We start from the raw sequence: 24,641 nt of genomic DNA on the forward strand, positions 1-24,641 counted from the left end.
AGTGGCGCTATTCGGGCGCTAGCGGGGTGGTTTTAACCCCCTGCTAGCGGAGGAAAAGGGGTTAAATCTGCCTGCAAACCTACACCGGAGCGGCGTTTTGCCGGGCGTATCGCAGAGCTGCCCCATTGATTTCAATGGGGAGTAGCGGTGGAGGAGCTTTCACACTGGAGTGAGAGGAGATGCTTTTATCAGGCGCTATTTTTAGCGCTGTAGCGCCTGAAAACACTGGCAGTGTGAAAGGGGTCTTAGGAGCAGAGTTCAGGGACATTAACAAAAAATAAAAAAAATGAAAATATCTCAAACCTATGTTCAGAGGGGTGTTTTCCCCAGAATCAGTTGGTACTCATACGCATCTGAATGCATTACATGCATAAACACATGTACAGTATTCACATGAGCTCACAAGCAATAAAGGCATTTATTTCTGCCAACTTCTGGCAGCATATTTGGAGCATTTTTTTCCATGTGCAGGATGCCTAAATCCAGAGATCCCTTATGAACCCCAAAATTCCACAAAGTCCATTGTGTAAAAGAATAAAAACAACTCCTTGCTTAAAAAAATAAATAAAATTTAGTATGATTACATTAAAAGCAGAACGCCAGTCATAAACAAGATAAAGCCCATTAGGCTTGGTTCACACTGCCGCAACCTCAAAGTCACACGACTTTGCTAGGCGACTCCTGCGACGACTTCAGGGAATGCCTGTGTAATCTTCCTGTAATGCCAGATCCAAATCACATTAAAGTGATTGTAAAGTCTGGTTTCTTTTTTTTCAACCACTTCAATACCAGGCACTTACACCCCCTTCCTGCCCAAGCCAATTTTTAGCGTTCAGCTCTGTCACACTTTATCATTTTGTTCCCACAAATAGAGTCTTCATTTGGTGGTATTTGATCATTGCTGGGGTTTAAATTTTTTTGCGCAACAAATAAAAAAAAGCCTGCAATTTTTTAATTTTTTTTTGTTTCTGTTATACAATTTTATAAATAAGCAAGTTTTCTCCTTCACTGACGGGCACTGATAAGGCGGCACCAATGAGGTGGTACTGATGGGCAGTATTGGTATGCAGCACTAATGGGCATTGATAGGCACTCATAGGCAGTACTGATGGGCACTGAAAGGCTGCACTGATGGGTACTTATGGGTGGCATGGATGGGAAAAGATGAGCACCGATAGGTGGCACTGATGGACACTGATGGGCATCACTGATAGGGAGACATCTGGCAGGCATTGGTAATAGGCACTGACTGGCACCATTTGTGGGCACTGATTGGCATTTTTGGGGCACTGTCATCCCTGGTCATCCATCCATTGTGTACTATCCCTGGTGGTCCAGCGTGGGCATCCGCAGGGGGGGGCTGCGCTGATAATCAATCAGCGCAGACCCCCGTCAGGAGAGCCACCGATTGGCTCTCCTCTATTCTCGTCTGTCAGATGTGAGTGAGAAAAAGACGCTACACAGATTTTCCTCTTTACACTGTGATCAGCCGTGATTGGACACGGCTGATAACATGGAGAAGCACCTCCGTCGGACTGAAACGCCGCACTACTAATCGCTGCACACCCCAATGGGCGTGCACCAGCAGTTATCCTGAAAGACGTCATACGAGTCAGGATAACTGAACCACCTCCCGGCTGTCATTTTGCTATAGGCCGGATGGGAAGTGGTTAATAATAAACATGTTATACTTACTTGATCTGTGCAGTTGGTTTTGCACAAAGCAACCTGGATCTTCCTCTTCGCTGCTCCTGGCCCCTCCCTCCTGTCAACTGCCCCCACAGTAAGCAGCTTGCTATGGGGGCACCGAGTCGAGGAGAGAGAGAGAGAGAGAGAGAGAGAGAGAGAGAGAGAGAGAGAGAGAGAGAGAGAGAGAGAGAGAGAGAGAGAGAGAGAGAGAGAGAGAGAGAGAGAGATGGCCCAGGGACAACATTGGATAGAGATAGGGCTCAAGGGAAGTATTAGGGGGGCTGCACACAGGAGGCTTTTCATCATAAAGCACTGCCTTTACAACCACTTTAATTATGATCCGACTTGGAGGCAACTTCCATTATTTAATAGAGAAGTATGGGTTTGGGGGTTTTTCCTCCGTAATACTTACCTAGGTTAATGCAGCATCAGTCCGGTGCTGCATCTGTCCCCTGGCGCCGATACACTGAGAACTGAGCGATCGAACATCGCCGATGGCTCGGTTACCACAGCTCCTGGAGCAGAAAGCTGCTGACCGTCAATCAGCAGCTCTCCACTCTGCTCCTCCTCACTCACTGGAGCACTGAGTGGCCATCTCAGTCTCTCAGCAGCTCGCCAAGAGGCTGAAACGGGTGTCAGTCCAGGCACCTGGCGAATCCAGACTTCCATTGTCACGATGACGCGGTGCCTGGACTGATTCCAGTGATGTCAGCAGAGAGTGGACTTCAGCTTGCTCTCTGCTGAAAACGAGTTACAGGAGTGCAAAACTAATTGCACTCCTGTGACCCATAGGAAAAGTACAGCCAAAGAACTTAGGCTGGACTTTTCCTTTAAAGTCTATGGGCACAAGTCGGATAGAAGTCGCCTTGAAGTAGTACAGGAACCTTTTCTAAAGTCAGAGCGACGTTAGTAATGCTTATTAGAACAGCTCTCGTTGACTAACATGGGATTTCACATGTCACACAACTTGGGGTCTCACAAGTCGGATCCCAAGTCACGGCAGTGTGAACCAAGCTTTAAGGCCTCAAGCACACAAGTCGTTTTACAGGTGCAAATAAAAGAGAAGCCTTTCCTCCAGGCAGCAGCATTTTGGCAGAAAAAGACTTGATATGTGAAAAACTGTGTAGCGTTTTTAGGTGCAACAAGCGCTTCAGTGGTTAAGTAATTTCACTGTTTAGAATAATAAAATCATTCAGACCATTAAAATGAACTAAAAACGCTCAAGTCCTAAAGACATCTATCGTTAACGCACGTTTACGTGTGTCAAGCGTCTTTTTCTGCCAAAATGCCACTGCTCCTGGATGCACTGGCATTGGGGGTTTTTTCTGCTTCTAAACTCCGCCAAAAGTCTATGTGTAGATAGGCTAACATGCAGGGGCGCTTACAGGCAGGAAAAATAAAAATAAGTCAGATGCCCCTGGAGTAGCTGAAGTTCTGTCCCTGAGCTACCTACTTACTACAGGATTCAACCAACCTCAGGCACCAGGCCGCTAATTCTAGTTGCCAAAGCGACCTGGCGCCTGGGCTACACTGTGGCAGGTGTCTTGTCCCCATGTGCCGCCCCCCTGAACGGGCTAAGATGCCGCACTGGGCAGTAATTGAGGCCTGCTGGAGCGGGATGCAGGGCTTCCTCTGCCTACTCTCACTACCCGCCCACCTCCGACACTTCCTTCCCGATTTGACAACTTGGAAGAGGTTGAAGGTGTTGCAGGCTTCGTTTGGCATCCATTCCTTAACAGTGAGAGTACGGGGAGTGTTTTGCAGCTGATTGGAAGAGCTTCAGTTCCGATGGAAACCGGTTTCTCTTTTTTCATCCTTTCAGTTTTGCACTCTCACCCAGTCATGCCACAGCCTAAGATGGCATGAGTCACTGAGATCACAGGATCTCATATCGTCCCACCTTGCTACACTGTCCTTCCCTAGTGAGGTGCTTCCCATCACATAGATATTGTGGCCGGGTAACAGACAGGCTGTGATGCTGCCTTTCCTCCTTGGGCCGGTGTCCTACTGGGGAAGGTCCACATGCCTTCTGCTGTGTTTGGTTTGTGGCTGAGGGCCGGAAGCGCTGTGCCTGCCTTTCCTTTCACAGGGATGCACAAATTATATCACGTCAGGCCCAGAACATGAAGTTCCGGGCGCCAGGCAGGTGTTTTTTATTTAGCCCTGCCGTGGGCAAGCAGCGATCTGGCACTTCCAGCTCCAATCAGCAGGTCCCACCCAAAGATTCATGTCAGGGGCTCACTGATTGATGACAGGAGAGAGATCCGTGTTGGTAAACTAACAGTGGGGTTGTGCATCGTATTCCTTAATAAAAGAACTACCTAGTAGTACGGGATTTTACCCAGGGGAGCCATTCTGCCGCAGTACATCTGCGTGAACCGCAGATGTACTTTTTTTTTTGCATTTTTTTTTTTTTTTTTGCCCTAATATCTACCTTAAATCACATTACATATAAGTACAATATGCAATTAGTCTAAATACTGAAATTTGCACTTTAAACTGTAATTTTGTAACTTTTGGAAATGGCAGAAGAAACTTGGCTGTGCCAGTAAGTTTTGAATGTCATGTTGGCAACCTACCAGATTGAAATTTGCTAGGTTGCCAACACTGCTAGCCACAGAGAGGCCCAAACTCCAAGGAGCACCTTCAGCCTTTCTAGTGACATAAAATTACGCAATCTAAAATCAATCACATTTTTGGAGGCCCTGGAGCACCAGGACAGAAGAAAAAACCAACAAAATGACCACATTTTGGAGAGTAAAAACCCCTAGCTATGGTAAGTCTTTCAAAGACATTTTTACCACATATTTTTGGAAAACGCAGAAAGAAAATGATTTGGTAGTTTTATATTTCTCACACACAGCATAGCCATGCTAAGAATTTTACCCCAAAACATATTCTGATACTCATCCAGAGTATTTGGATACCATATGTGTGATTGCAAAGGTGTATTGGCGTGGCAGCGATCGGGAACTCTTTTGCTGGTTGTACTTGCTCTGGTGACGTACTGATGTAGCGAAGATCAGGGCCATTGTTGCTGGCTGCACTGGTCTGGTGACATTGTCACTGATGTGGCAGCCATCAGGAAGAATGAGACTGGTTGTACCATTAGGCCTCATTCATAGTGGGTGCATCGATGTGCATCCCGTGCAGGGACCATGTTTACCCGCATGAAAATACACCAGGTGTTCTGTGCAGCCCTGTGCCGGCAGTCCCATTTAGGTCTATTGAGATGCAGCAGCTGCATGGACACAGCCACGGCCTTGCACCTTCATGGATGTCAGATTGGGGAGTAGTGGCTGTGTCTGTGCAGCCACTGTGTCCCAATAGACATAAATTGAACTGCCTGCATGGGGATGCATGAAACACCTGTGCATCCCCGTTTTGGTAAACATGGCTCTTGCACAGGTTACACATTTACACGTCCCATGTGAATGAGGTCTTATGGTGACACTGGAATTTGTGTGGCAGTGTCCAGAGACACTGTGACTGGCTGCACAGGGCTCATTTACACTTGTGATTGAGCGATAGTAAAACCCCACAGTTGAGATGCATTTTTACTGCCTCTCAACTGTTAGCCCTGTAACTGGAAAGGTGTACACATGCCAAGACAGGAATTATACCCCTGTCATGCTTGGCAGGCATTACTGCTTGCTGAGCGTAATCCATTCAAGTGAATGGAGCCTTGCTGTAACTGCATTGCAACCACACACGGTAAAAAAAATTAAAAAAAACGTTTAATGTTCTCTGAAGAGTCATCTAAAACAAGGATCGCTCTTCAGAGTCCACCGAAAGTATGAATAAGCCCTTCTAACCACTTCCCCCGTGAAGATGTCATTTTATTTGAGTGAAGCCATCTGGACGATGCCTGCAGCTAGATATTTTTTTTTTTTTCAGCTGCCAATTGCCAACATACTGTAAAAGCCATCATAGTGGCTGTTTAGCCTCTTGATTGCTTTTGCAGGTGGTGGGAGGGGATGCCCCCCCCTCTCCAGTCTCTCCTGTGCGATGGGGAGCCGGAGAATGAGTCCACTGGCGATGGACCAAATGGTCCACGGCCATGTCTAAGACCCTCAGAGGCCAAAAGTGATGTCATGACGTCACCGGCAGATGTAAACACTGCCCTTTTTTATTTTTTTTGCTGGAAAGCCAGAAAGATCTTTTTTTTTTTTTTATCTCAGGCTTTCCAGCATAGAGGAGAGACTTATAGACCCCAGATCTCTCCGTAAGATGGACCTGTCAGGAAAAGGGATGTTTACATTCCTTGTAAGAGGAATAAAAGTGATCCAAAAAATAAATAAATAAACACACACAATGAAAGGGGAAGTGTAAAAAAAAAAAAAAAAAAAAATGTATAGCGACCCCCATCCCCTTGTGCTCACACACATAAGAGAACGCAAACAGGTGCGCCCGAATATGTAAACGGCATTCAAACCACACGTGAGTTATTGCTGTGATCATTAGAGCGAGAGCAATATTTCTAGCGCTAGATGTCCTCTCTAACTCTAAACCGGTAATCTGCAAATGTTTTTAAAGCATCATCTACTAACGATGGTATATATACTGGAATTATTACTTTTTTTTAAAAAATTATACTACTAAATGGCGGTGATCAGCGACTTGGGACTGTGATAGTGCGGCGGACAGTATGACACTAATTGCCACTTTGTGGGTACTGGCTAACTGACACCAATTCAGTGATAATAATATACACTGTCACTGTACTAACAACACTGGCTGAAAAGTGATACTAAAGTCTCGTTTTTTTTCCCCCATTCGAAAATAACAAACATGTTATACTTGCCTGCTCTGTGCAATGATTTTGCACAGAGCACCCCAGATCCTCCTCTTCTCGGGTCCCAATTCTGAGCTTCCAGCCCCTCCCTCTTGCCGAGTGTCCCCACAGCAAGCAGCCTGCAATGTTGACACCCGAGCTGAGCCACTGCTCTGTGTGTCCATTCAGACACAGAGCTGCGACTCCAGCCCATCCCTTCTCTCTTTCTCCTCGTCGGTAGAACTGGGAACACTTGGGAAAAGAGAAAAGAAGTGCTGCACACCCCAAATATTAACAGAAAAAGGGAATTGTCCCCCAGGGTGGGGTTTTCTAGGCAACAACAAATTATAGAAAATGATGGCAGGCAGTGACTAAAAGTTGAATAAACTTTAATAGGACATATGATTTCAAAGGTAACAATAATAGTAAAAATATGAGCTATGATCCAGGAGATACCAACACAAAACATATGGAGTTAAACACAATATGGAGTATAGCTTATAATATTGTGTTGGTTTTTACTATTATTGCTATTATTATTATTATTATTATTGCTGCAATATTTAATGTCACACTGTTTTTGCCCAGCTGTCTTTAACCGCTTCACGCCCGCCTTATAGCCAAAAGATGGCTACAGAGCGGACGCTAACTGCCGGGAGGCCGTCCCTGGACATCCTCCTGTTTACTTCCCTAATGCGCGCTGCTGCGGGCACGCATCGGGGAAGTTCTGTGTTGGCCGTGTCCCTCGGACACAGCCAATCACAGATCATGCTAAATGGCCAATCACAGTGGCCATTTAGCACTAGATCGGGCTATCCAATCAGAGGTGATCTCATATGTAAACATATGAGATCATCTCTCATCGCCGGCTCCCCTCCTCACACAGAGACAGCGTGTGAGGAGGGAGAGCTTCCGTGCTGCAGCTGCAGCGTCTGTGACTGACAGTGAGTGTACACACACACACACACACACACACACACACACACACACACACACGCCCACCTGTCCCCAGTGCGACCAACAGTGCCATCTGTCCCCAGTGCCACCTGTCAGTGCCATGTGTCCCCAGTGCCACCCATCAATGCCACCTGTCCCCAGTGCCACCTAACAGTGTCATCTGTTCCCAGTACCACCTGTGCCCAGTGCCACCTATCCGTGCCATCTGTCCCCAGTGCCATGTGTCCCCAGTGCCACATATTAGTGCCATCTGTCATCAGTGCCACAGATTAATTCCATCTGTCATCGTTGTCAAGTGTCATCAGTGCCACGTATTAGTGCCATCTGTTGTCAGTGTTACATCAGTGTGACGTGCCATCAGTGCCAAGTGTGACGTGTCATTGCCCTGGTGCTCCAGGGCCTTCAAAAGTGTAATAGGTAGTCAACAATTTAGATGTGTAATTTATGCTCCTAGAACACCTGATGGCGTTCCCTGCATGTTGGGCGTCTCTAAGTGGCCAGGCTGTGAAAAAGTCCCACACATGTGGTATTGTAATACTCAGGAGGAGTAGCACAATTTAATTTGGGGCGTCATTTGTGGTATACACATGCCATGTGAGAGAAATAACCTATTACAATGACAATTTTGTGGGAGAAAAAAAAAATCTTCATTTTGCAAAGAATTGTGGGAAAAAAAATGACAACACCAAAAAGCTCACTATGCCTCTTACTAAATACCTTGGAATGTCTACTTTCCAAAAAGGGGTCATTTGTACTTTCCTGGCTTGTTCGGCTCACAAGAATTGAGATCGGCCACCAGTACATCAGATGTGATCAATTTTTTATGATTCGCACCACAGCTTGTAGACTCTCTAACTTTCACAAAGACCAAATAATATCCACTAATTTGGGTTATTTTTTTACCAAAGATATGTAGCAGTATAAATTATGGCCAAAATTTATGAAGAAAAATTAATAATTTGCATAATTTTATCACAGAAACAAAGAAAAATGCGTTTTTTTTTTCAAAATTTCGGTCTTTTTATGATCAAATACCACCAAAAGAAAGCTCTATTTGTGGGGGGAAAAAAAAAGGACAAAGAATTCATTTGGGTACAGTGCTGCATGACTGAGTAATTGTCATTCAAAGTGTGAGAGCACCAAAAGCTAAAAATTGGTCTGGGCAGGAGGGGGGTTTAAGTGCCCAGTAGGCAAGTGGTTAAAATGCAATTTTTTGGGAACAGATACACTTCAATGAATATAAAAAACGAAACAGTAAAGTTAGCCCCATTTTTTTTGTTTTAATGTGAAAGATGATGTTACCCCACGAGAATCATGATCTGTCTTCTAAGCAAAAATAAAAAATAAAAATTGCGATTCTCATTTTAGCCAGAATAATGCAGAGAATCGGTGACTGACAGTCATCGGCTCTCCGTTTACTAGGGATGAGCTCAGGCGTGTTCGCATGGTCCACGCGCAGAGCCCACCAGGAAGTCGGCGCAGCGCTGTGCTAATCACAGCTAGTGAGACGTTGCCCAATCTCTGCAGCCGTCCATCGGGGTAATGTCTCACTGCCTGTGCCGACTTCCTGGCGGGCTCTGCGCGTGGACCATGCGAACACGCCTGAGCTCATCCTTACTGTTCACTGAAGACAGAGAACTAAACGATCAGCAGTGAGTGGGTGGCAGTCTTCATCTGCTTTGATTGACTGGTGCAGGATGACATCACTCCCACACATGCACAGGAGTGTAGCCATCCAATCACAGGCAGCGTGTCAGAATGTACACAACTGAACTTTGTGTACGTTCTGTTGTAGGGTTGCAAACTTCAGTGAATTCACATGCAGACTGCATGTCTGTAATGGACATTCACAAACACGTGGTCATCATGGAATGTACTGACAATTGACAACCCTGTTCTGCAGAGATTAGCAAACAGGAAGTGGATTTCATAGCATGTGTATTGTACACTATAGAGCCTGCCTCGGCTTCATGTTTTGCCTTCTAGTTCACTTCACTTTAGGGTTTGCACAAGCTTTATTTAAAAACGTGACAAAGACAGTCTCCAATTATAAAAGAAAACAATAGATGAGTGTCTGTATTACGTATAATACAATACCTGGGCACTGATGAATCCATCATACACCCGGCCAGGCAGGTCCTGAGGGATAAATAGCGGACACTGGCTCAGCATCGTCAGTCCGCTGACAGCAGGGGACGGGGGAGGGGAAGATACATCCACACAGGTACAACAACACCAATACTTCAGGAAGCAGCGTGTCTACACACTACAGCAGGCACGTGACCCGCCAACCAATCACAGCGCGCCTTTCACAGACATCCCTCCCAATCCCAACGCGGCTGCTCTCATTCAGAAATCGTGTTGTATTTCCCGCCAGGCGGCGCGGAAGGAGAGACGTTCTATAATATTATAATATAACATGTGGGTCATAGACTCCTAGTGTCGCACGTACAGCTTGGATGTGAGCTGCTGGAAGTGATATGACAGCTCCCTTCTTACCACAGCTTTCCTCCACTACAGATGCAGCATAGCTCCCAACTGTTCCTCATTTGGAACAGTGTTCCTATTTCCTCCTCATGTGTCCCTCATTTTGGTCTGATCTATATAATTGTATATCAAATGCATTTTTTTATCTGAAAAAAAGTGTTTTCCAGTATTAAACCTTTCATCCAGGAAGGGGGTAAAAGTGCCCAGGAGGCAAGTGGTTAAAGCGTTATTAAATCCTAATTTTTTTCTTTACATCAAAATAACAAACATGTAATACCTGCTCTGAGCAGTGGTTTTGCACAGAGCAGCCCGGATCCTCCTCTTCTTGGGTCCCTCACCAGCGCTCCCTCTTGCCGGGTGCCCCCAGAGCAAGCAGCTTGCTCTAGGGGCACCCAAGCAGGCAGCTTCCGAGCCACAGCTCTATGTGTCCATTAACACAAGGAGCTATGGCTTGGCCCCTCCCCCTCCATCTCCTGATTTGTTTACTGGCTGTGACTGACAGCAGTGGGAGCCAATGGCTCCCGCTGCTGCCAAAAGCCAATCAGGAGTGCGAGTCCCCGGAAAGCCAAAGCTCTCATGAACACTGCTGATCGAGAGAGCGCTCAGTTAAGTATTGGGGGGGGGGGGGGGGGGGCTGCTGCACATGGAATGTTTTTTATAGCATGCATAGAATGCATGAAGGTAAAAAAACCTTGTGCTTTTACAACCACTTTAAAAGAGAAGTATGGGAATTTTTTTTTCCTTTAAGAATCATACTTACCTAGGTGCATGCAGCATCGGTCCGATGCTGCTTCTGTGCCCCGCCAGCTCTAGAACTGAGCAATCAAACACTGCTGATCGCTCAGTTCTCAGAGCTCCCTGAGCAGAGAGCTGATGACTGTCAATCACCGCTGTCTGCTCTGCCCCAATCCCTCCACGCTCACTAGAGCATTGAGCTGTGGAGGCGGCGGGAGCATCCGGCTTAGTCTCAGCCGCTCGCTGAGAGGCTGAGCCGGATGCCAGTCCAGTCATATGGGCAGATCACGACCATATGGTTGTGATCTTTCCCGAGCCTTGACCAGCTCTGTGATGTCAGAAGCCCGCTGTCTGCTGAAAACAGGTCACAGGAAAGCAGAACAAACTGTACTCTTGTGATTCACAGAAGAAGTACAGCCAAACAATATTTAGCTGTTCTCCTTTAAGTTATGAATGGACATAGTAGTGATGCAGACCCATAGCTCCCAATTGTCCCTGATTTTGAGGGAATGTCCCTGATTTGGAACAAAGTCCCTCTGTCTCTCTTTCCTCCTCATGTGTCCCTCATTTTGGTCTGATCTATATTAGAGTTGGGCAAAAAGTTCGGCCTGAACATCGTCTGTTAGCCTGTTTGGCAAACATGCAAATCGCAGGCCGTTTGCCGAGTGTTTGCCCCACCAAAACATCCTGCAATGCACTGTGCGCTGCACAGTGCATTCTAAGCCCTTATTGGGCAAAGCTTTGCTCAGTCAGGGTGCAGTGAATAGCTAGTTGTTAAGGTAGCGGCGTCCCCCCCGCTCCAAAGCACCCACCCCCCATTTTGAGGGCATGTGGCCTGGTATGATCGGGGGGGGCACTCGCTCACCCCCTTTCCTGACTTGCCTGGCTGCGTGCTCAGATAAGGGTCTGGTATGGATTTTGGGGGGCACCACTCCATTTTTTTTTAACATTTTCTATTGCCGGCAATTTAAATGTCATTTTATTCATTTTTGTTTTTCTTTAGAAATGTAATTTTTGCTGCAGCATGTTCTATACATGCTACAGACACACCACTTTACAGGCAGACTAAGGGGACCCACAGGGACTATATTTCATTTTCTGTCTTTTTTCGTTTTGTTTAGACAAAATAAAGAACCCAGTGGTGATTAAATTCCATCAAAAGAAAACTCTATCTGTCTCAAAAAAATTATTAAAATGTTATTTGGGTACAATGTTGCATGACCGCACAATTGTCATTCAAAGTGTGACAGCGCTAAAAGCTGAAAATTGCCCTGGGCAGGAAGATGGTGAAAGTGCCCAGTACTGAAGTGGTTAACTAATCATTTTTTTTTTTGTGTTTAATCCTCCTTTGACATGGGGGGTGTCCTATTCCTACATACTTTTGCTAATAGGCATCCCTTGTTCCCATCTCAAAAAGTTGGGAGGTATGCGTACTGATTGCGCACTGTGTTCATTGAGGAAAAGAAGGGGTCGGTAAATTAGATATTCCCATGCTCTCCATCTAGAAACGATCCCTGTGTGCTCATAGCAGCTGCCAGTAGGATAGGAGGGAAGAGGATAGGGGGTATATAGAAGGGTTTACAACCACTTTATAGCTTCAAAAAAGCATCAAAATGTATGTTAAATAGACATGGAAAAATTTGTTTTGTTTCGGATATATTAATTATGTTATTAATTATGTTTTGTTGATTCGTTTCAGAATTAATTTAGTTTTGTTTAATTTCATTTTGTTTATGCATTTTCTAATGAATTTCTAATTTTTGGAGCAATTTGAATTTGGATCTGTCGAAAAATGACCGATTTGAATTTTGTGTGAAGAATAGCTGGTTGTTAGAGCTCCACGATTCTGGCCAAAATGAGAATCACGATTTTTTTTGCTTAGAATAAAAAGATCACGATTCTCGCAGCGTAAAATCTTTCACATTATACAAAAAAATTGGGCTAACTTTACTGGTTAATTTTTTTCTTTTTAAATCATTAAAGTGTAATTTTTTCCCAAAAAATTGCATTTGAACGACTGCTGCGCAAATACAGTGTGACATAAAATATTGCAACAATCACCATTTTATTCTCTAGGGTCTCTACTAAAAAAAATATATATGTAATGTTTGGGGGTTCTAAGTAATTTTCTAGCAAAAAAAAAATGATTTTAACTTGAAACCAACAAATGTCAGAAAAAAGGTTTAGTGTTTAACCACTACAATACAGGGCACTTTCGCCCCCTTCCTTCCCAGCCCAATTTTCAGCTTTCATCGCTCTATAGCTTTCAGTGACAATTGCGCGGTCATGCTACACAAATAGAGCTTTATTTTGGTGGTATTTATTCACGACTCAGTTTTTTTTTTTTTGCGATATAAGCGCAAAAAAGCGGAAATTTGGAAAAAAAACAATATTTTCTTTTTTCTATTTTAAAAGAAATCCAATAAAATCAAATTTTGTCATAAATTTAAGCCAAAATGTATTCTGCTACATGTTTTTGGTATGTTTTGGGGACATGTATGTTTTGGGGACATATGTGGGGACTGTGTTTATACTGTGTGGTGTGTTGTGTATTACTCTAGACTGGTGATCAGTGAGTAAAAAGCTGTAAAAAACAGCTCATACTCACTGATCATCAGCCGGCTGCAGCGATCTGCTCTCCTCTCCTCAGCGATGACTTCTGTGTGAGGAGAGGAGGAGCCGATTGCCTAGCAACCGGCTGTTTGTTTACATCACATGACGGCCGTGATTGGACACGACCGTCATGTGATCAGGAGGGCCAATCAGAGAGCCCTCCTGCCGATCTGAGATGCGCCGTGTCCGGGTGACACGGGCGCATCGGGATCGTGCCGCTGCGCGGGCACGCGCGTGCGCGATCCCGCTCCTTCTGATGGACGTTCCTGAACGTCCTATCAGAAGTAGACGGCTCCCACCCGGCCAATGCACATATACGGCATTGGCCTTAGTGGTTAAGTGGTTAAACTTCCCTCATTTACAAAGTGTATGTATTCCTTTGATCTAAAGGACAAATCATTACAATGTTTATACTTAAGTTTCACTGCTAAAGATTGTTGTGATTCTTGGCAGACTGCCCATTTTTTTTCCCTTTCTTTTGATGGCTGTCGGCTTTACCAGAGCACAGAGAATTCTCTTCATTGAAAGAATCGGGAAATACTTTGTCAAGATCACAACGGGGAAAAAAATCGCAATATTGATTCTTAATGATTAATCGTGCAGCTCTACTGGTTGTTAACCACTTCAGCTCCGGACCAATAAACACCTTAAGGACCAGAGGTCTTTTTGCAATTTCGCACTGCGCTGCTTTAACTGGTAATTGCGCGGTCATGCAATATTGCACCCAAACGAAATTTGCGTCCTTTTCTTCCCACAAATAGAGCTTTCTTTTGATGGTATTTGATTGCCTCTGCGATTTTTTTTTTTTGCGATATAAATGGAAAAAGAGCGAAAATTTTGAAAAAAAAAGATATTTTCTTCTTTTTGTTATAAGAAAAATCGAATAAACTAAATTTTAGTCATACATTGAGGGCAAAATTTATTCAGCCACATGTCTTTAGTAAAAAAAATGTCAATAACGTATATTTTTTGGTTTGCGCAAAAGTTATAGCGTCTACAAACTAGAGTACATTTTCTGGAATTTACACAGCTTTTAATTTATGACTGCCGATCTCATTTCTTGAGGTGCTAAAATGGCAGGGCAGTACAAATCCCCCCCAAATGACCCCATTTTGGAAAGTAGACACCCCAAGGAAATTGCTGATGGGTATGTTGAGCCCATTGAATATTTATTTTTTTTGTCCTAAGGGATTGAATAATGACAAAAAAAAAAAAAAAAAAAAAAAATTTTTTTACAAAAAGTTGTTACTAAATGATATATTGCTCACACATGCCATGGTTATATGTGAAATGACACCCCAAAATACATTCTGCTGCTTCTCCCGAGTACGGGGATACCACATGTGTGGGACTTTTTGGGAGTCTAGTCGCGCACGGCACCCCGAAATCCAATCACCACCTTCAGGATTTCTAAGGGTGCAAATTTTTGATTTAACTCCTCACTACCTATCACAGTTTCGAAGGCCATAAAATGCCAAAATAGCACAAAACCCCCCCAAATGACCCCATTTTGGAAAGTAGACACCCCAAGCTATTTACTGAGAAGCATGTTGAGTCCATGGAATATTTTATATTTTGCCAAAAGTTGCGGGAATATTACAAACTTTTTTTTTTTTGCACAAAGTTGTCACTAAATGATATATTGCTCACACATGCTATGGGCAGAAGTCAAATTACACCCCAAAATAAATTCTGCTGCTTCTCCCGAGTACGGGGATACCACATGTGGGGGACTTTTTGGGAGCCTAGTTAACTAGCTACCTAGCGACACTAGCGACACTGATGCAGCGTTCAGAAAAATTATCGCTTAGTGACACTGGCAAAAGGGGGTGAAAGGGTTAACTAGCGGAAATCAGGGGGTTAAAACCATTATTGGGTAGTATATCGGGGTACCTAGCGCTATAAAAACCTGGCGGTGAACCTAAAAAAATAACTAGCTACCTAGCGACTGTAGCGACACTAATGCAGCGATCAGAAAAACGATCGCTTAGTGACACTGGCAAAAGGGGGTGAAAGGGTTAACTAGCGGCAATCAGGGGGTTAAAAACATTATTGGGTAGTATATCGGGGTACCTAGCGATATAAAAACCTGGCGGTGAACCTAAAAAAATAACTAGCTACCTAGCGACACATGCAGCGATCAGAAAAATGATCGCTTAGTGACACTGGCAAAAGGGGGTGAAAGGGTTAACTAGCGGCAATCAGGGGGTTAAAAACATTATTGGGTAGTATATCGGGGTACCTAGCGCTATAAAAACCTGGCGGTGAACCTAAAAAAATAACTAGCTACCTAGCGACTGTAGCGACACTAATGCAGCGATCAGAAAAACGATCGCTTAGTGACACTGGCAAAAGGGGGTGAAAGGGTTAACTAGCGGCAATCAGGGGGTTAAAAACATTATTGGGTAGTATATCGGGGTACCTAGCGATATAAAAACCTGGCGGTGAACCTAAAAAAATAACTAGCTACCTAGCGACACTAGCGACACATGCAGCGATCAGAAAAATGATCGCTTAGTGACACTGGCAAAAGGGGGTGAAAGGGTTAACTCTAGGGGCAATCAGGGGGTTAAATCTTTATTGGGGGGTGATAGGGGGCTACCCTGGACCTAACACTAACTGTCCTGACAGTTTTTACTGTCACAACTGACACTGAATGCATTGATCAGTAAAGAAATGATCAATGCAATCAGTGACACTGTGACTGGGGGGGGAGGGGGGGCGGGGGGGGGATCTGGGGGCGATCGGGGGGGGTTTGTGTGCCTGTGTGTACCTACATGTCAGTGTAGTGTTCGTGCAGACTTACTTTTACTCTTCTCCTCGTAGTCCGGTCAAAAAGCCCGCCCCGAGGAGAATGACATCACTTCCTCCTTCCTGTGTAAACAATACACAGGGGAGGAAGCTTCTCATTGGCCAGGAGCGATCCAGAGGGGGTGGCCGAAAACCAACGGCCATCCCCTCATCACGGAGCGCTCCTGGACCGAATCGGACCGCCGTAACCAGCGGGAGGGGGTCCGATCGGACCCCCCACCCGCTGGAAGGCAATCACGTAGATGTACGTGATTGTGCCTGCCTGTGCCATTGTGCTGACGTACAATGGCAATACGGCGGTCCTCAAGTGGTTAAGGAAAGGATCGGGAAACCGGCCGGTGCATCCTTAACAACCGATGACTCATCAGCTGTCAGCGGGCTTCCCCACTGAAAGCTTAAATATGGCAGAAATAAAAGAGTCTGAAGAAAACAGCATGGGTTCCCCCAATCACCATACCAAACCCTTATCCAAGCATGCAGCACAGTGGGCCAGGAAAGGGGGCAACAAGTGAGCCCCCCCTCCCCATCCTGATCCTTACCCGGCCAGAGCAGAGAGGGAGGCTTCCTCTCACGCTAAGTTGTCACTGAAGCACTGGGTTCGGACTCACTGCATGGCGTTGCATGCAACACAAATAAAAAAATCAGGCAGACAGGTACCCACCTCTACTTTCACAATTCTCTCAGAAGAACTACATAAACTTTAGTCTTTCTAGCTGCTTACTTGTAACAAATAAATAAAAAAGTGAAGTTCTTTTTAAAACACTTAAATTTTCTCATTACTAAATGCAATGCCTGCAATTATTACTATTTTTTTCCATTTTCGCTCTTTATAGACTATGGTGTACAAGGAGCGCATTAATCAGAGAAGCAGCTAAGAGGCCCATGGTAACTCTGGAGGAGCTGCAGAGATCCACAGCTCAGGTTGGAGAATCTGTCCACAGGACAACTATTAATTGTGCAGTCCACAAATCTGGCCTTTATGGAAGAGTGGCAAGAAGAAAGCCATTGTTGAAAGAAAGCCATAAAAAGCCCCATTTGCAGTTTGCAAGAAGCCATGTGGGACACACAGCAAACATGTGGAAGAAGGTGTTCTGGTCAGATGAGACCAAAATTGAACTTTTTGTCTGAAAAGCAAAATTCTATGTGTGACAGAAAACTAACACTGCACATCACCGTTAACACACCATCCCCACTGTGAAACATGGTGGTGGCCGCATCATGTTGTGGGGATGCTTTCCTTCAGCAGGGAAGCTGGACAGAATTGATGGGAAGATGAACGGTTGATTGTTCTTACGGTGCAGGGAATTTCTGGCTGAAAAGAACAATATGGGGTTGATGCCTGTAGGTGCAGGCATCAACCCAGTATAAGCACTGAAATGAGAGGATGTCCATAATTGCCCTCTAGGTGGGAAGTGGTTCAGCTCCAGGTCTTTCCTCTGCCCTCAAAACCAAGATTGGTCTAATCGGATGTTTTACAAGACAGTAATGGCTTGTAAACAACAAACTAAAACCGGAAGTGACAAAATCCGCATCACTTCTGGTTTCATAGACCATAGTAATTATTGAGGAAAGGAACTTCCTCCTTCATCTCTATGGTATGCTGGTTTCAGTCCCGGGCTCCCCAGGGGAATGGGTAAGCCTGGGAAGGCAATGGGAAGGGGAGTATCATGCAAAAGTGATCCAGCATCTCTATAGCTGCTCATATCTCTTTTACATTATAGAGCATCACCAGCTCTAAAAAAAAGATACCATGGTTAGGGCTGCAGCTTTAGCCACGACCCTAGTAGAACCACTGGAACCTGAGGACATATGGGTACATCCATTTGGGGGAAGTTTTTAAGAGGACCTGTGTGTGTTGTCACTGCAATCATCAGGGACAGCACCGCTCCCCGGGACTATGGAGCACATCACAGAGAGACTGTCATCATATAGGGAGGCTAATGCAACTGCTAAGAATGGAACGTATTGGAAGTTTTTTTTCTTATGGAAAGGACTGAACAAGGAGGCTGTGATGAAATGCAGCAGATGTCAGTATATCAGAGGTGTCCATCCTTCTTGCTTCCAGAAAAAAGCCAAAGAAAGATATGAACAGGGATCCATTAACCGCGCCACATTCAGATCAGGATTACTATCGCTGAGGCTGAGGTGTTTGGTGCATAGTACAGAGACCCCAGCCTGGGTTATTAAGCCATCTGCGCTCTGTGGTCACCTGTAATAAGGGACCATAACCATTTGGTAAGCAGCAGCGTGTTCTCAGGTGGAGGCACTTTTCTATCTCTTCACAGTTTCTGTGGTGTCTGGGTGGATGAGCTATTAAAGAACTATTAAAGAAGAAGCAGACTCTCCCACTCTGATGCTTCTTTTCATTTAGTCCATTATAATAAGTAATTATCAAACTGTAGCCACTGTAATCCAGCCCAAATCGTATATTACTTACTGTTTAAAGAAACTTTAAAAAAACTTGTTTCCAGGGGTTAGGCAGCCCCATCTTCAGTATCATTCCACCCTTACATTGAGCACATCCTGTACTGTTGACCAAGCCTCCTTCTCAATCCAACATTTCTATGGCAACACTGCTTCCCTGCTCATAGCTGACTTTATTTCACAGTATTTACTTGTGCTGATTGTCAGTCTTGTCAATCTTATCAGCTTCAGCCAATAAGACTGCAGTAACGCTGTCCGATGCCCTGGTTTACACTGCATGTGATGTCACATGGTCAAATGGGGTGTGGGAGGAAGCTCTGAATGATTCTGCAGTCTTCTGGGATTTCAGTGTTGTGTGCTGTAGGAAGTCCTGATAGTAGATAAACAAAGTACACAGAGTGTGCCGTAAATCAGGGGAGATCTGGGCATGCTCAGTGACGTCATTCTAAAGAACAAAAAGGATTACAACAATACTAAGCAAGTAAGGCAATATCTACAAGCAGAGTTCATTAGGGTTTTTTTTATGCTGATTTACATGGGACAAAGTTGTGAGGGAGAGTTTACAACCACTTTAATATATGGTGCATGGACTCATTTTTGATTTGTTTTCATAGTCACCATTATCACATATGGACTAATTTTTTTTAGTTATTTTTAATATCTCTTTTTTTGGTGCATTTTAGCATTCACTACTGTCACTTTTGTGATTAATTGTCACCACATGATCATAGGTTGTTCACTTTATTGTTCAGTCACAATCATTATCAGGTGCTGTTTTTTTTCACATTTAGTTTCTGTCTTATTGGTATATTTTTCTTTATTCTATGTTAATTTCAGTGGATTCATTCACCGTCATTTTGGATTTAAATTTTGTTAGTTTATTTACTATCATATTTTTATACAATATTTTCTTTCTAGCTGTGAGTGCACCTATTCAGTTTTTATTGGTTAGTGTCCCACAGGTCTATCTATCTAGCGCAGCTTCACTTTTTTATATATATTTAAGTTTGGTGTTGTATAACACCCTGAGTTGCAGTTTTCTTTTTTACTATTATTATTTGGCCAACTTTTCTTCCTTGTTAGGGTTCATGCACACAGGCATATAATACTCTAAGTTCAGATTCATAATTTATACAGCTCTGAACATAGAAATATTGTATGCTATTGGCCCTTTCACACTGCTTGCTTTTGGTCTGTAGCGTTTTCTGTAGCTTTGTAAGGCAAAACTAGCATTCATGGTCCAATTTTGACTGTATTTTATGATGCAAAATGTTCTAATGGGGACACTTGTTCCAGTGACAATTTTCTAAAAAAAATATTTGAAAAGAAACAAGGCTGGATGGCCACACTCCAATGCAATCACCTTTATTCCGTGTAATAAAAACAGAACATTGACAATGGTGGTGAACTAACAGACGTAGTAAACGCATTTCACACCTGAACTGGTACTTAGTCATTGCCATCTCATTGCAGAGGCAGCAGAGCCACGGGAAAGGTGATTGTTCTAGAGTGATGTGTTTCTTTGGGAATTCTCCTTACTTTGTAGAGATTGGCTTTCTCTTCCTGTTTAATCTTGGATAAGTAGTGAAGGGGAATCCCCTTCAAGGGACGCAGAAGACAAAAAATAAACCGACAGAGGTTTTAACACTCAATAACTCAATAAAAAAAGGTTTAGCTATACACACATTTTAAGTTTTGTGTTACATTACTCTGATTCTGTACCGTGGAACAGTGGCAGTTGGTGCTTCATCGGTCGGGAGGGGGGGCAGCAAACAAACCTGAGACATCCCCCCCACCTGGTCACTTCAGCCCTCCACCCCACACCAACCCTGCCTCCGTTGCCGGCTCACTCGCTCGCCAATCAGTTGGCACTTACCCCATCTAGGAAGGCTGCGGCTTCCCCCTCCATCTCCTCCATGACACTGATTCTCCTCCCAGCCAATTGGGTCTTCGAACTCCCAGCCAATGGGGTCTTAGGACTCCCAGCCAATCGGGCCTCAGGACCTGCTTCTTGATTGGCCGGGAGGAGAAACAGAAAGACATTAGTGAATATTTATTCCACACAACTAGGTGGGCTCAGGGCGTAGTGCTCTGCTTCCTGAGCCCACCCTCTTTTGAAGCCAATTAGAGCCTCAGGCCCTAATCAAGTGCTTCCAAAAAAAAAATTTGAAATCCATGCATCCGGCGCCCTACATGTAGATTAGGGCCAGGCACATGAAATAGGGGGCCGTGCCCCTGTGCCCCTAATGGACGGACGCCACTGCTGTGGAATCTACCAATCATACTGCAATGTATAGTTGTGAGAATGTAGGGAGGTTAGAAAGAAGGAGATGCTATAACAGTGGAACAGAAAACCTCTTATTTATGGGTTCATATTCAAGATCAAGATTTAAGAACAAGAGGATACAACCACAGGGTTTAAAGCGGAGCATTGATAGGAAAAATTTTAAATGAAGATTCTTGGGAAAAGAAGGTTCTAAGAAAGTTTGTTCATGTTTGTAATCATTAGTGGGTCAAATTGATGCTCGTTTTCAACCGCAGTGACAAGAAAATTTGAGGGAGCAGGATGGAAAATGTTTCCTTGAACAAACACATTTCTAACAGTGTATGTGGTTTTCGTTAGATAAAGTCCATTCATTCTAAAATCAAATGTTAAAAGCTAGCTATATTTTTTGAATGACAAATAAATGTTCTGAGAATGTCCTGGGAATTTTGGTACTAATTTTCCTAATGCCGCGTACACACGATCGGACATTCCGAAAAACAAAATCCATGAGATTTTTTCAGACGGATGTTTGCTCAAACTTGTCTTGCATACACACGGTCACACAATGTTGTCGGAAATTCCAAACGTCAAGAACGTGGTGACATATGACGAGCCGAGAAAATTGAAGTTCAATAACCAGTGCGGCTCTTCTGCTTGATTCCGAGCATGCGTAGAACTTTGTGCTTTGGAATTGTGTACACACGATCATAATTTCCGACACAAAATTGTGTGAAAATTTGAAAACCAGATCTCAAATTTTGTGTGTCAGAAATTCTGATAGAGCCTACACACGGTCAGAATTTCCGTCAAAAATCTATCGAACATTTTCTGACCGTGTGTACGCAACATAAGACTTTTCCTAAGAGTCTTCATTTGAAATTCTATCCATCTATGATCAGCTTTAGTTATCAGGACAATAAAATGCACAATACACACTCAACAGGTAGTCTGTGCAAATCTTATTGCGACATTTTACATTAACTGTATTGTGATTTATTTTTTCAGAAAAATCTTAATTTAAATTTCAAAGAACTTTTCTCAGAATTCTGTATTTGCTTTCATAATCTTCGTTGATTTCTTATGTTTTAGAAGCTTATGTGGCTTAAAGTTAAATTACATTTCTTCTTAATTGTCTACAGTTTAATTGTTCTTAATTGCCTGTAATTTTCTTTTAAGTTATCTATCCCAAGACAAGTGATTCTCTTTGCTCTTGCCTATGCTTAACATTGGGCATTTCAGGCTTCTGTAAATCAAAAGTTCACATCACTGTCTCAGTTTTTATTCTTCCATTTGCAAAATCTCTCCAGGTAACATTTGCAGCTCTTTATTTTCTGCGGGAGGCTTTACAGTATGCGTGTGACAGTTATGCAACTAATAACAGACTCTCCTATTTTAAAAATAATTATACTTCATTTACACAGTTTTCTTTGGAAAGCACTGACAAATTGCAGGATGCTCCACAAAGATTAAATGCAGCAGTTTTCCTGTTCATTAAATCTCTTTTCTGCCTCACAAAAGAAAACAGAATATTGGCCAGCTTGTAGGTACTCCCGATCCTTACAGTGCTTGAAGGAAATGGGAGGGGGGTAAATAGATGTCCACTAGAAGCTGGCTGATATGCAAGAAGATAGCAAACTAATGCGCTAAAGGGAATGTATAATCTTTTCTGCGTTTTTTTAGATTTGCAGATAAAAGAGATCAGCCTAAAGTAAACGATCTTTAAAATGTCTGTCAATATTTGAAAGGATGAGTGCACTTCCACAAAAAGAGCATTTATTTTTTTCCTGTGTTCCTAAACTCCTGACCAAAAGTAACCTCTCTTCCTCTGACTGCACTCTCAATCTCCATAGACTTTTATTGGGCTATCTACGATTGATCTATGGCATTCTGTGCAGACAAGGTGTGCGTAAAGAAGATTTTTCCTGCGGAAAGTGAACATTGTGGTAGGCCTTGGTCTTGGGTTGCCAGCAGGTATGCAGTACATCTGGAGCGAGAAAAAGTGGGTTATTTGATCTCATGCTACAATGGTTCAGTCCCGGGAGGATTTGCCTCCTTCTTGACCGGTCCATTTTATGCGATATGGCACTGTGTCGATTTAACTGACAATTGCTCAGTAGTGCAATATTGTACCCAAACAAAATTGATGTCCTTTTTTCCCCACAAATAGAGCTTTCTTTTGGTGGTGTTTTATCACCTCTGCAGTTTTTCTTTTTTGCGCTATAAACAAAAAAAGTGTGACAATTTTGCAAAAAAACACAATATTTTGTAGTTTTTGTAATAATAAATATCCTAATTTGAAAAAAATACATATATTTTGTCCTCAGTTTAGGCCGATATGTATTCTTCTACATATTTTTCGTAAAAAAAAAAAAAGCGCAATCAGGACTGCGACATTGCGGCGGACAGATCAGACACTTTTGACACTATTTTGGGATCATTGACATTTATACAGCGATCAGAGGTAAAAATAGCCATTGATTACTGTATAAATGACACTGACAGGGAAGGGGTTAACACTAGGGTATGATCAAGGGGTTAACTGTATTCCCTGGGTGTGTTCTAACTGTAGGGGGGATGGGACTGACTAGGGGAGGAGAGACATCAGTGTTCACACACACAGATCCCGGATCTCGCTCTGTCATGAGTGATCGTGGGTGCCCGGCGTTCATCGCGCCAGCAGTGCACGCACATAAGCTCCGGGGACACGTGGCGTGCGTAGGGTTGCCACATCATAACTTGTCCAGGATGCACATTAATTACACAGGTTCTGTGGCTGATTAAGGTGGTAATTAAACTCAATTGGTGCCTTATCTGCATTAAATCAACCTGTGACGTCTTAAAGGAGTGATGTACAGGTATGGTGATTTGCCCAGCCAAATCAACCTGCCACAGTATAAAAGCAGCAGCTGGTTGGCTAGTGGTTAAATTTTAGCTTTAATGTATATTTTGTAATTATAACAGTACATAGGGCAGCCATATTGACATTTTTACAACTACCAAGCTACCATGAGAATCGTGCATGTTTGAGGCCCCAGCTAATTTCTGGTAAATTACCCCAGGCCGAATTCCCTTGTAACAAAAATGCATACAAGTACCTTTGAAATTAGGTCAGGTGCCAAGGTGGCTTAGAAGGGTCAATAATGAGAACTTTTTTATGTGCCAGCCACCTTACTATAAAAGTGGAAGGGAAACAGAGCAGCCATGTATTGGAAGCTGTTGCAGGGAAAGGATAGGTAGAGATGAGTGTTAGTTAGGGAACTGTGCTTTCATTCAGATTGCTAGCCCTATAGACAGAAAACCCCTTTGCTGCCTTTTTTTGTTCTTATAATGTGGGCTTATTTGATTTTAATTATATTTTGTGTTTGACTTAAAAGAGAAGTATGGGTTCTTTTTTCATTTAATAATCCTACTTACCTAGGTGTATGCAGCATTGGTCTGATGCTGCATCTGTCCCTGGGTGCCTCTAAGCCCTTGTACACACGATCAGAGATTCCGACGACCAAATCCGTCGGATTTTGTCCGACGGATCTTGTCCGAAACTGTTGCATACACACAGTCGGACAAAGTTGTCGGAAAATCCGATCTTTCAGAACGTGATGACATAATTTCGTTACGATGGGACTACGTTCAGAAAATATTTCCGGCAAGTTGGAAAATTTGGTCCGACGGATATTCCGACGGAAACAGTCCGATGCAGACCACACACAGTCGGAATATCCGACAAAACGCTCTGATCGGACACATTCCGTCGGAATCGTGTGTACAAGGGCTTAGACTGAGAACCGAGCGATTTAACACTGCCAATCGCTTGATTCTTAGAGCACAGCCCACCGTCTGCTGAAAATGGGTCACGAGAGTGCGGAACGAGCTGCACTCCTGTGATCC

General features: G+C 43.6%; 1 protein-coding gene across 1 annotated transcript in view; it reads right to left on the reverse strand.

The window, feature by feature from the left end:
- Window positions 1–9,698, reverse strand: part of FANCL (FA complementation group L) — a 188,751-nt gene extending 179,053 nt beyond the window's left edge. Inside the window, exon 1 of the mRNA XM_077486052.1 lies at window positions 9,518–9,698. Within this exon, the coding sequence (XP_077342178.1) occupies window positions 9,518–9,592 (75 nt within the window). The 5' untranslated portion in view covers window positions 9,593–9,698. The remainder of the gene's footprint in view (window positions 1–9,517) is intronic.
- Window positions 9,699–24,641: the final 14,943 nt, after the last annotated feature.

The sequence above is a fragment of the Lithobates pipiens genome, unplaced genomic scaffold (assembly GCF_037356315.1).
Source record: "Lithobates pipiens isolate NorthernLeopardFrog02 unplaced genomic scaffold, aLitPip1_a1.2 Scaffold_18, whole genome shotgun sequence".
Classification (NCBI taxonomy): domain Eukaryota; kingdom Metazoa; phylum Chordata; class Amphibia; order Anura; family Ranidae; genus Lithobates; species Lithobates pipiens.